Source organism: Bombus affinis, chromosome 2 (genome assembly GCF_024516045.1).
Source record: "Bombus affinis isolate iyBomAffi1 chromosome 2, iyBomAffi1.2, whole genome shotgun sequence".
Taxonomy (NCBI): domain Eukaryota; kingdom Metazoa; phylum Arthropoda; class Insecta; order Hymenoptera; family Apidae; genus Bombus; species Bombus affinis.
Genome location: NC_066345.1, coordinates 3,312,553 through 3,325,824, shown reverse-complemented (window position 1 = coordinate 3,325,824; position 13,272 = coordinate 3,312,553). Strand labels below are relative to the sequence as shown.

General features: G+C 32.4%; 1 protein-coding gene across 2 annotated transcripts; it reads left to right on the top strand.

Moving 5' to 3' along the window:
• Positions 1 to 1,782: 1,782 nt before the first annotated feature.
• LOC126929016 (phospholipase B1, membrane-associated-like) lies at positions 1,783 to 12,314 on the top strand. 2 transcript variants are annotated; one of them, XM_050745003.1, is made up of 7 exons: positions 1,796 to 2,240; positions 3,575 to 3,664; positions 6,091 to 6,302; positions 6,430 to 6,606; positions 7,086 to 7,384; positions 8,392 to 8,570; positions 8,651 to 12,314. In XM_050745003.1, the coding sequence occupies exons 1-7, from the start codon at positions 2,111 to 2,113 to the stop codon at positions 8,815 to 8,817; spliced, it is 1,254 nt and encodes a 417-aa protein (XP_050600960.1). In that variant the 5' UTR covers positions 1,796 to 2,110; the 3' UTR covers positions 8,818 to 12,314. The 2 variants fall into 2 exon arrangements, with proteins under 2 accessions (XP_050600961.1, XP_050600960.1); XM_050745004.1 differs by lacking the exon at positions 3,575 to 3,664 and having other exon boundaries at positions 1,783 to 2,240.
• Positions 12,315 to 13,272: the final 958 nt, after the last annotated feature.

The window sequence follows — 13,272 nt, the reverse complement described above, 5'->3', positions numbered from 1 at the left end:
AGTACTTTACTTTTGGTTGTGATCAATCATTAACCTCTTTGTTAAAGTCATTGACTCCATAACAGTCTAGCAAGTTCGACAGAATTCTTCCAAATATGCCTATGTGGTCTTATTGTAGGATAAAGAATGCAAACAAATCAGAGTTCTTTTGTAGAAAACAACGACGAAAACAAAACGGTTTTATATACTTGATATCCTTACTTACATGTATGTATTATGTATGTATACTATCGCTCATGAATATATATCCGCATACTTTGTTTGATTTGCACAAGCAGTGTATAGGTTTTATCAAAATATGTAAATTAATGATGAATTAGTAATTAACAGCAACATTCACTTACTATTTTTTACGAAATTAGCAGTCTATAAGACCAAATTAATATCACTTTATATCATACGGAATATCATGAAACGGAATACGTAAGTCACGGATTAGGTTTGATGATTGATAATTCCGAGATGTAATTTGTGGTTTCCTTGCAGTCTATAAATGCCAACAACGACATATCCAAAAAGCATTTCAAATTAGTCCAAATACAATTCCATTCAATAATCCTGTTCTAATTTATAAAAAGCAGCGCAAATTACATACGGAACGTCATCGAACAGTATAATCAAATATAATAAATGTTATATTACAGCATATATCGTTTTTGATCAGGAGATATGTGAAAGTGAATAGAAGAGTAAAGTTTGTGAAAGAGAAACTCTAATTAAAAGCAACTTTACTTTGAAGAAAAACCAAACTTCTAATTTGGATACTGGCGCTACACTACGCGATTTCGATTCGTATGCAGATCATGAATTTCCTGGTGGTACGTGGTACCGTTCCAGGAACGCCAGCCTCTTTGTCACGTTCCTCGATTTCGTCGGCTACATCTAGAATAAAAAGATCCGATCGGGCAGACATCGTGATATCATTTACCAACGTCGCAATTACAAATGTTCTGTGGTGTAATTTCGAGTCAGAACAATGATTCATTGAATCTATAGCAGACACAAGTATGGTTCCTAAGATCAAAAGCTATGCTTCCTACGTGTATATACATATGTATTACTTTTTAAGTTATAAAATTTTGATGTTGACATTTTTTATTCATTGCCCTTTTATCATTTAGATTTATTTTCGTTCAATAGACAGTATTATGTAAAGAAATTACAGAATTACTAAATTTATGCAACATAAGTTTCAAGTTAATTACTGTAGAATGAAAGTAGAACGCTATACTATACTATTCTATTGTAGAATACTAATCGTCAGTAATACGCTATAATAATACTATAGTTGAAAAATTACATTTTATTTTTATTCAAATTTTGTGAAATTATTTGTGCAATTATATATAATAATAATTTATTTATAGAGATTTGTTGATCAAATTTTATTTTATGTGACATGTACATGTACTAAATTATTGAATTTATGAGATTTCCGCACATTTCGATTTAAATATTATGAAATTAATACATTTAGTAACTAATTTTCATTTAGTAATACGTCAATAATACTAACACTTAATACGTTTTAATGGAATTATATACTGTGACAATTTCGATTTTTTCATCAAAAACGGTATCATTGAAAATGTATGTGTAATTTATCTCAGAACATAAATTATTATTTTATGCTTAAAATTAAAAATCAGAATCCTTTGAATGGAGACACGCATAGCTAATCGTCCTTTTTAAAGGGATCGTTAATGTTCCATCGACTCGTCTCATACTTGATTGGCAAGGGGATAAGGTAGATTGCCAAATCTTTCCTAAATCCAATTTCGTTTACAACATCACAATTATCTTCATTTTCTCTCAATCGCATCACAGATAAGACAACCTTCATAGCGATCATTGAATCTCATGATCAAAAGTCAGAACCAGCTACTTACAGCACGATCAAGGTTTCGAATGATACGCGTACGCAGCAGCCAGCACAAACTTTTGTGTCGTTTAGCGAGTACACCTGTCTCAGATCGCCGCAAACTTTGAGAGGGAAAAGAAGGATACCATCTCGAATCCATTCGGTATTGTTATAAAGTTATAAAAATTACGAAACACGAGTGTTCGCGAAAGCCGTATCGTCACGTCAATTGGCCCAATAAAACGTGCGATGAACAAGTTTCGTTTGTATCTTTTGTTACAATTATGCGTGCTGATCGCGTCTCAGAAAACGGCTTTAGATTCGCCGATAAATTTGTACTTCTATCGTCAAATTCGTAATTGGTTTTTCCAAAATATCGGTATGTGTTTATTTAATGTGATTAGTTTACAACAATATTCTTTTTGTATATATAAATATATATAATATATGTATAAAGGGATGCTGTATAATACCTAGTTAACGTGTTTTTAAAAAGTTGCAGAAAAAAAGAAATATTTGTGAAAATGTGATGGCTAAGGAAATGGCACTTGTTTCGTTTTGTGATATTTAAGAAAAGTGTATGTAATTCTTGTTAGATTTACAATGTGTAGAGAGTTTGTAATGTTTTTAGGAGCAAGTTGTTTTTGAAAAATTCATCGATTAATATTCGATTATTGATTATCATATTTTTTGGTCAGTTTACAATATTGATTATAAAGACATAATCTGTATGTGTAATAAGTCCCGTTATCAAGATTACAAAATTTTATACTGTATACAACATATTTTAAAATACTATATTAATTACTCATCTATCTAACATTTATGATGTTTCTTCAATTTTTCCTTCACATATACGAAACATGAATTTGGAGCTAGTTTGCGCATTTCATTTTTCTATATCTTTTCGAAATATAGGTTTAATATAAATTTATGAACAATTATATTTCGAACATTATATTTCATGTGTGTTGTGTGTTGTGTGGCATCCAACAGAAAATGTGCGATACGAATCGTCGGAACGAAATGAGAAATACTTTAAAAGCTATAAAGTAGTAAAAGTGGTACAGAAGTTGTAAAAACGTATATGTAACACTAACAATAAGTGGAACACTTCAATGCATTAATATTACTAGTTGGTAAATTGTTCTATTATGTAAGAAGATGATAAAACCCGAAAGTAGTTGTATAGACAAATCTATACGAAAAATATGACAAACGTGTAAAGTAACATTTTTACGTTTGATCCTTCTAATAAATCGATGTTGGAGATTCATTAATTACGGGCGTTTGAGTGTTATTTTACTTATGCTTTGACTTGATAAATATTCTATTTGTTATTTTAGATGATGAACGAACAATACAGCAAAAATATTTTTCATTAAAGAACTATTTTCTATCAATATAAACATTGCAGAAATAATTTTAACTTTTCTATCAACATAATTGCCTTTTATACATATATTGTGCTACTTAAATCACTTTGTAAAATTTTACTAATCAAAATTTTGTTTTGAAATGCTCAAACATGAAAATAGTTTCCTAGTTTTCAGACAGAATTATATCAGTAGCGTACTGAAAGTTACTTTTCGTCGTTTTTGCATTAATAGAAAATAGTTTTGATTCTATGCTTGTGTAAGCAAAATCACAAAATGGACATTCGCCCAAATCGTAATGAGTGAGTCGTTTGACGTAATCAAACATATTTTCTAGGTGTAAGAAATGAGGGACGATCAGCACGAAATGAAAGAAAATTTCAAAAGCAAGTTCCAACAGACGTTCCATTTCCTTGTAACGTTACAGGTAGTTAAACACTTTCTATCTATTATTATTGTCAAAAAAAAAAAAAGATAAAATCATCTTTAAATATTATTTCTTCCTATTCACTTTTCCAAAATCACTGTTTAATTTAAATTATAGTCAGACATGTTTTATTTGTGAAATTTGTATTAAACATCTAGAAATTTTAATATGCCTGAAGCGTTTATTTCCGTTTGCTGGTACAAACTGCCAGATCTGTTCAATAACTGTCCATGATTTGTCCCCACCACTTTGCACTGGGGTGGCTTGCCCTTGAACCAGTGACGCGAATAATATGATGCGATAGCAGCTTCTCTTTCAAGATCTGTATTGCCTTCGTATCGGTGAAACAACACTAATGCAACGACAAAACTTTCTTATTTTTTATTTTTCGTCGATAAAAATTGTATTCATACATTGGTAAGATTTTTTTTTATTAAAATGAGGCCAAAAACGATACTCTTATAGAATTTGGTTATGCTGATTCAGCTTATGAATCTTCCTTCTTCGTTCGCTGTTTTTTTCTATGTTCATTGTTGTCGGCAACTTGTATAGAACTCGTTTATTTGCTTCGCACTGCTTGTTAAGAATCGCAAAAATAACAGTAGTTATTCAGCAGAGAAGTGAATCAAACCAGTTATTCTCGAATGGGGCAGTTTTCTGTTTGTATACTATTCAATATGCGGCACCGCTTTGAGTACTTAACAAATACAAGAACACGATTCTTCTCCACATACGGCAAGCGTGAAGCGATTTAAAGAATGTGAACATTTAACTTGGATTATTTGGGAGCAGAGTTGCCAAGCGTAGGGTAGACATGACGTCATGTAGGTCTATATACACCTATCTGACTTGTGCGCGCTCTGCGTTGGATTGCGGTACTAATCGGCAATTATGTCGCTAAGCACGTGGAACACTTGACTTATATTTTTCAAATATTAGAAGGTCCTTTAATCTCTACTTCTATGTTTTTAATAGAATGGATTGAGATATATGTAATATCGATTAGACGTAGGAGAAGACACACGATAGCAATGGAGATATTATTAATTTCTGCACTTATTTCGCTAAATCCAAGTAATGTGTATCCTATTACGATATAAGTGTAAGGTTATAAAATGAGTATTTTTATATTCAGTATATGTTCTGTGATTGTTTAGTCTAAATTTTATATTTTATGTATATGTTTTGTAATATTCACTTTACATTATAATATGATATTATAATAGAACACACATTACTTGGATTTAGCAAAACAAGTGTATAAATAAATAATATATCCATTATTATTTTGTGTCTTCCCCTACATCTAATCAATATCACATATATTTTTCAGTTCATTTTATTACAAACAGAGAAGTAGGGGTTAGAGGTCCTCTTATATTTTCCGAACGTAAATCAAGCGTCCCACGTGTTTAGTAATTGTAAGTGTAATAAAGTAATAATTAGTACCACAACTCATCGCATGGCGTGCACAAGTCGGATAGGTGTATATTTATACGTCTATGTGACGTCACGTCTTCCTTATAACTGGCAACTTTATTTGGGAGCAGTTCGTGAATAGCTTACGAACAATTATAAACCTCTAATAAAATTAGATTTTAATTGCTAAATTTAATGGATTTAATTTAAGCTACTTATATTTACGATACAAATTTTGACAGATATATAACACTAATTAAGAAGAAGAATTGTATGTGTACATCTTCCATCCTCATAGAAAGAGAATGATCGCTAAGACAAGAGACCCGTATGTTTAGCAATACATTGTATCATAAAGCGAGTCAGAATTTCTAACTGCACACATTTTACAACATTGTTTTCAAGAAATTCTGACCATCCTGTATCAATAATAAATCTATTATACTATCCAACATAATATGTCTATATTTTCCCATTAAGTAACTAAGCATGAACCGAAATACATTATGTTTGATCTCATTTTAACCAGAAAGATCTTTTGAATATGTTAATGAAAAGTTCATTAACGGTAAGCAAAAAGAAAAAAAGAAAAATAAAATAAAATACGGAAAAAAGAGTAAATTTTTGTTGTATAAGTATTGTCTCGCCAATATGTAGTCCTTTAATCTTTTAATTCTAATCTTCCTTCTTTATTTGCTGTCCCTTTTTATACCAGTCGGCGTCGGCGAAATTAATACAAACAGTTTCAAAGTGAAATCTGTTCCCTAACTATATATATACTCGGTAGCGGTCCCGTATTTCGAACACTTATAGATGAAACGCTGCATTAAACAAGTATAGCAAACTCTTTTAACTGCAATCAACATTTTATCGCCCAATTTTTAAGTTTTGGTTACATTTAAATAGGTTTAATTTCGTATCTGTATACGATTATTGAGATTTGTTGTTATCAATCAATATAATTATAATAACTTAATATTTTAATTTTTTTACACTAATCCTTTTAGATGGTAGATCTCCTAAAGTTCCCGACTCAGTTCATCATCTGAGACCAGGTGACATAGATGTTATTGCCGCGATGGGCGATTCTTTGACAGCCGGAGCTGGAATTTTTGCAACTAATTTATTGGAGCTGCCTATTGAGAATAGAGGTGCATCAGCGAGTATTGGTGGTCAAGGAACTTGGCGTACATATTTGACGCTTCCCAATATTTTCAAAGTATGTTACTCAAAAATTGATCACATACATAAATTGTACAATCATTAATATATTTTCTATCTTTTTATAATTTATATTAATCATAAAAGAGAATATAGCTTTCATAGCCGGCTCTTCCTATATATAGGAATTCAATCCCAAATTAATAGGCTATGCACTTGGAGATTCTTTGACTACTCAACCAGCTTCGCAGTTAGATGTCGCTGAAATTGGCGCAATGTCCAGAGATATGCCATTTATGGCCAAACATCTAATCAATAAAATAAGAAATGACCCGAGGATAAATATGAAGAAACATTGGAAGGTTCGTGTTTTAGATAGAATAATTACATAATTAAATGAAAATAATATTAGTATTCTATTATATTACCACTAATAATGAGTTTTTAATAATGAGAATTATGTATTTAGTCTGTTTATAATTTCGTTAAAATCCATAATATTAGTAACATTATTGCTAGTAGTATTGTATTACTATATTTATTATGCCTGAAAATGTATTCAAGTGCTTTTATAGAAATATAAAAGTTATGCACAGTTTTCATATGTTTATTATGGCATAGACAAACAAAATGTCATACTACTTTTACTGAACTACTTACTAACTTTTACTGAAATAATTATAAAAGCTAAATATATTTGTTTTATATTAGGAGATTTTTGAGTAATCAAGTTAAAGGCGTTTAGTGTAAATATCAGTTTGGACAAAAAGTTCTTTTAATATTATTTTCGTTCCTTATTTCATTGATTAAGTAATAAAGCCTTTGTTTCTATGTTTTATAGTTGATTTTCTTGTTCATTGGACACAATGATTTTTGTACCGATATATGTGCACTGCCTTCTCCATGGTCTGTTTTGGATAACCATAGAACTGATTTAATTAATACTCTTAGGATATTAAGAGACAACATACCTAGAACTTTCGTCGCTATTCAGGTAATGCCTCACTTAAAGGAACTCGTTGCTACGCGTGAAGGAAGAAACTCTTTGAAATGCTATATAATGACTACCATTGAATGCTCATGTTTATTCGCTTTGCAATTCAGAGATCGAAGACAGGAGTATTATGAAATAATAAATAGGTATGTATAATTCAGGCAACTTTCAAAGCTTTTTAAATACTTTATATTTGTCAAGATTTTATTATGTTATATTTGCAATATTTATTTTATATTATATATTATATTTATATTTTATATTTTTGTTATATGTTTGTAAACAATTTTATTGCTAAAAGTGATTATAACATTATAGAGGTTGACTTATTTTAAAATGATCCTCAACAATTAGTTAACTCTAGTTGTAGACTTATTTTTCATTTTAACTTTAATTTTTTACTTAAATTTAAAGTGGTTAATTTTAATGCAAATTATATTAATTACCGTGCATATTTCCATTACATTATCTTTATGTGTACAATATTACGATAAGGTAGGGTTATTCGAGTCAGAAGGATATTTAATATTTGATGCAAGATAAATCTGATTTGCAATTCGCAAAATTCAGAAGCTCTTTTTTAATTCAAATTGGTAAGCCCCTTAAGTCCTACATATGCAAATAGGCTAGTAGACTCGTTATTAGCGACATGACAAACGGTGAATTATATCGTGTACTTAGATGAACTTCTATTCGTCAAAAGAAAATTTTTTTAATGATAATATTCGCAGTTGTAATTATCATAATACGATAGCGTGTGTATGTTATTTCTACAAGTTATTTTGTTGTTTATTTTCTTACTTCTTATATTTATTCGCTGACTCAAATAACCGTGTCCTATGGTCTTGCGGTTACTCGAATTATTTTCTCATTTTTGATATATTTTCTTGCTAAGCCCTAAATTATACATAAAAGGCTATGTTGATAATATATGATGTTTGATAATATCCGTATAACAAGTTTGATTGTTCTGTGCAAAGTACAAAACTGAGATGTTGTATCTCAACATCTTAGATAACTTAACCATAACCTCAAATAACCATAATATTGCTATATTCCTTTGGTAGGTTTTATGTAGGTTAGTTTTAAGTAAGATATCGATTCTAAGATGCGTATGAAGGACATGCAGATACCATTTTGCCCCATATTTTAGGTGGCAAGAATTAGAAGAAGAAGTGGTTAATTATTCAGAATTTCATAGAAATGACTTCACTGTAGTGAGTTTACCAACTCTGAAACACGCAAAGGTACCACTTGCCAAGGATGGATTTGCTGATTTGTCATATCTTTCTGCTGATTGTTTTCACCTAAGTCAAAAATCTAATGCACTATGTAGGTAAAATGGATGATATTATATAATTCAACAACTTTTATATAAGTAATCGAATAAAAATTGTTTCCTGTATCTCAAGTGGCAAATAATCTATGGAACAATTTGCTAGAACCAGTTGGTAACAAGTCTTCCACTTGGACTCCACTACACGGAAGATTTTTATGCCCTACCTTGGAAAGACCGTTCTTGATGACACGTGAAAATTCACACAATTTTTTCTACATTAAAGACACGCCCCTAGTTTGATATTATACAATTGAAATAGTAGTCATTGAGATTTGGTATAGTAGACACAAAGTGCCATTTTAGTCCACAATTAAATTTTCTTAATATAGTAAATATTTATTTATAATTGTTAACAAAGTTATTTTTCCAGATATCTCTGTTATTGCATGTAATTTCATCACGAACTTTATTCATTTCACAGCTGCACTTACTACTTTATATGTCATACTAATTTTCATTAGCGTTCTTATTTTTTATTTTTTAAACACTTTGATATACCATATACGATATATGCTTTGATATACGCAGAAAAAGGAGTGTAAACGTCGATGAATTTTTAAATTTCAAACAAAGGATGATTTTAATATTGTTTCAGAGATACTCAATATATGTTCAGGATTTTGGATGGTCCTCAGTTTACAGTACGGACGGTACATTTGCTATTTTTTGGAAAGTTGGAATTTTCCACGCTATGTATTGTAAGGTTTACAATTCGGACCGCGTCGAAAAAATAATTGGCATCTTAAGCACTCGGCGGATCCTCTCAACAGTAAATCACGTGACATAAACCTCGATACCAGATGAAACTCGACAATAGACTAAGGACTATGGCATTAACTGGACGTTACGCTATGCTCACAACAATTCGACAGTTACAGGATTGGGCAGAAACAGTTTCCTACTTCATAGGAAATCTTGACTAAAACATCCCCCCCCCCCTAGACTGACAGCTTCAAATATGCCTCTGAAACACCACCGATGTGCTGCGTTCTATTCCAAGTGTGCCTCTCAAGCACTGTAAATAAAACCAATCAATAACGTCAAAATGTTGTTTCCTGAGAAAATCGTTGAAATGGTGGCAGAAATTGTTTTTTTGGGGATTAGAAACAAGCTTAATAAATGCTTATATACTTTACAAGATTTCTCAGGAAAGGAAAGGAGAAAGTATGATGTGAATAAGCTGGAGTTGTCGGTCGATATTCACAATTAGAAGTCGGAGCGTTAAGGGTTAGAATATAAGCACCAGGCGCTTCAAGAGACAACAGATTCATCACACACTCGCCTACGTTTAAAATCCGTTACTTACAGTTCATATTCTCCCGTTTATACTAAATAGTTCAAACAAACTTATTAAAAACAAGCTTACTTACTAAGAAACAAACTGATCTCACACCGAAACGTAAGTCGCACACTTGTTTTTTGAGTCACCTCTATAAATCTCCCTCACATTTTTGCTTAAATTATCGGAGCTATAATTCACACGAGTCTACCATGGCTCCTAATTAAGAAGAACGCATCAAAATTTTAAAACTGCAACCCGTAGCGTTCAAGATAGAATTAGAATCGTTTCAAACGGTACTTGACACCTATAATGAATAAGCGTCAGCAACAATCATTCGGATTTATTTGGAAGTATTAAAAACAGAATTTACTGCATTTAAAAAAGTTCAAAGCAGATTGGATGATACAGACGATGGTCAGTCAATGGATGAATATTTTACCATAAATTAGGGCTCTAGATATAATTGAAAATGCAAAAACGCGGATAAGAGAGCAAACCGAAATTAATACGCGAAACCCATCAAACAAGAACAAGAACCGCCTGAGCGGGTTGAAGTCTCGGCTTATATACTTCTTGGTTTATGATGTTGAGGGGGGGGGGCTCGGTGTAGGTTATGATATGGAAAAGTGTCCGAAGGTCGGGGTCGATGTCTTATCTATGATGTGGACTAAGGTGTGTCATAGCTTCTGTGTAGGCTATGATGATAAGGTGGTGATGTGTCCAAAGGAGTCCGAAGCTCGGCGATTGATATCCTATCTTTGATGCGGGTTGATATGTGATTGATGTCACACCATAAACGGCACCATTCTCTTCCGCATTTGAATACGTTTAATTCATCGCAGCCAGCTCAAACACATCTAATATGTCATTCGTCCCATATATCTTCAAATGTTATCTTGTCGACTTCTATCATAAACATCACCGATCGGAACGGAGACGCATAACCATGTATAGACTTACGACATTCCTATTCCGAGACACATTTTCCGACCGAAAAAATATGAAAGCGTCACAGTTTAAACACGCACAGAGTTGCCGTACTGTTACGTGCGAAAATCTAGTCACACATCAGTAATTATACTACAGAATTGACATTTCTAATTATTAATGAAGTGTCGTTACTAGTTTCGCTAGAAAATGTTAATCGCGACAATTTAAAAATATCACGTGATCCAACATTTGATCGATGTCTGTCTGATATCGATGGTCTCCTTGGAGCTCATCCGTTTTGGGACTTTGTTCGCGTAGGAAAAATTAGCCTAACGTACCAGGAAATTCAATTACATAACACAGAAGTAGGCTGGATCCTCACGAGCGAAACGATAGAAAATGGCACTACCTGACCATATTAAAACCTTTAGGAACATAGAGGAACGCTCTTCAACGAGAATTCTTTATCCAGAAGAACACGGAACACTCTACACAATACATTCCACATGCGATTCAACTGGAAGGCAAGTGTACAATTACGAAACTATTTGTTAAACAATCGCATAAATTGGCACCTCATCCTACCTCGCGCACCACTCTTAGGTGGACTATAGGAAGCCACCGCTAAGTCACCCAAACACATCGTGATTCTCATGGTAGGAAACACATTATTCGCATACCAAGAATTATCCACTAACGTGATAGAAATTGAGGCGAGTTTGAAGTTCAGACCATTGATCCCATTATCCTCGGATCCCAATGACCACAGTCCGTTGACAAGTCATTTCCTAAAATGTGACTCATTAACAAGTACTCTAGAGTGCAATCTTACAACATTCAAAACAGGACGATTGTCCGCGTGGCAAAAAATACAACCACCGAGACAACACTGGTGGAGTATATGGGATAAAGAATATCTCTATCAACTAATGATTGGGGAAAAGTGGCATCAGCATGGCGCAACAAAATCCAAGGAAAGCGTGATGGTCATATCAAGGTTTATACCACGTGGTTTACTGTTGAGAGGACCAGTCGAGTGCTTAGGATGCTAATTAACCTCTCGACACGGTCCAAATTGTAATCCTTATGTAGTGTGGGAAATTCCAACTTCCCAAAAAATAGTAGATGTGCCATCCGTACTGCACACTGAAGAATCCAAAATCCTGAGCAATGTGATTTCTAATTATTTATCTGTTCTTTATTTTTTATTCTTTCGTTCTTGATCACTTGTTTTTTCATTTTTGTCAAAATAAAAAATTAATTATGAAATATATTTCAGAAGAATCGAACTTTTTATTTGTTAAATATTATGTATATTTTATTCAGCCAAGTCAAAATTATTCAGTTTTAGAGGAAAACAAACTTCCACAGCAATTACCAAATACAAAGCTATTTTTTTCTATTTTTTTATTGTCAAAGATAATATTGTAAATGAAAAAGATTGTATTGTTATTGTAACCACATTTGCAGATATAACAATTGTGTGTAAAATAATAAATAAAATATTGATTTATATATAGAATTATTATTTGTGGAAGTTCTAATATTCTTGTATACGCGGGGACAAATCGCTACCACGCTGGCTATGATAGCTCTGAGAGTTGTCGAATATCCTATGAGAATGATACGACACAACCATAATTTAAAAGTATATTTACAGACAATGACCATACAAACTTCACTTGGGGCAAGAGACGAGAATACAATTTGATAGTTAAGTTAAGACTTATCTTAACTCTGATGTCATGCGTGTGTGACAAATTTGTTTTTTATTTTTAATTTGTGCTTTACAATTTGTCCAGCTGGACATTTGGTAAATTTTTCTAACTTTATTACTAAATAACATGTGGATGGCTAGCCCCAACGAGATACCATCTTCCAGTTTGTCTATTTTATTTCTTTAACGAGGTCAGTGGGATGTTTCCTTCTTAGTCTTCTTTTTATATGGGTTTTGCTCGTTTCAGCAGCTAGTTAGTTTCGATGTGTTGCCAATCTTTCCTTGTATCTTTTTGCGTATTTGCCGATTTCTTCTTTGACAGTTGGTATTTTTAGATCATTGCGTATATCTTCGTTTCTGACATACCATGGGGCGTTAACTATTGTTCTGCGACTCTAGTTTATTTATATGTCTCATTGCTGCTGTCCCCCGTAGTGGTATTCTGTACGTCCAAATTAGTTTTATTATCGTTTTGTAAAATTTTAATTTGTTTTTTATGCTAAGTTTAGAATTTCGACTAGTTAACCAGTACATCTGTCTTCTTTTTATCCGTGTGCGATAAGTGAGACCGAAATGATCACTTAGGTGTAACGTGCGTGTTTTCTTTTTCCGCGGTGATAATGATTCTTGGATGACAATTTGCCCAATTCCAACGACAGTTTGCGACATTCCGATGGCGATTGGCATTATTCTGATGAGAGTTGCGAACCCGAATCTTTGCACAGAGTTTCAATTTGGAAAAAGGGCTAGTGATTGGTTCGCGGCG

Coding starts and splice junctions, on each gene's coding strand:
- LOC126929016 (XM_050745003.1), top strand. CDS start 2,111: ATGAACAAGTTTCGTTTGTATCTTTTGTTACAATTATGCGTGCTGATC. Junction 6,607..7,085: donor ATATGAAGAAACATTGGAAG/GTTCGTGTTTTA, acceptor TATGTTTTATAG/TTGATTTTCTTGTTCATTGG. Junction 7,385..8,391: donor TATTATGAAATAATAAATAG/GTATGTATAATT, acceptor CCCATATTTTAG/GTGGCAAGAATTAGAAGAAG.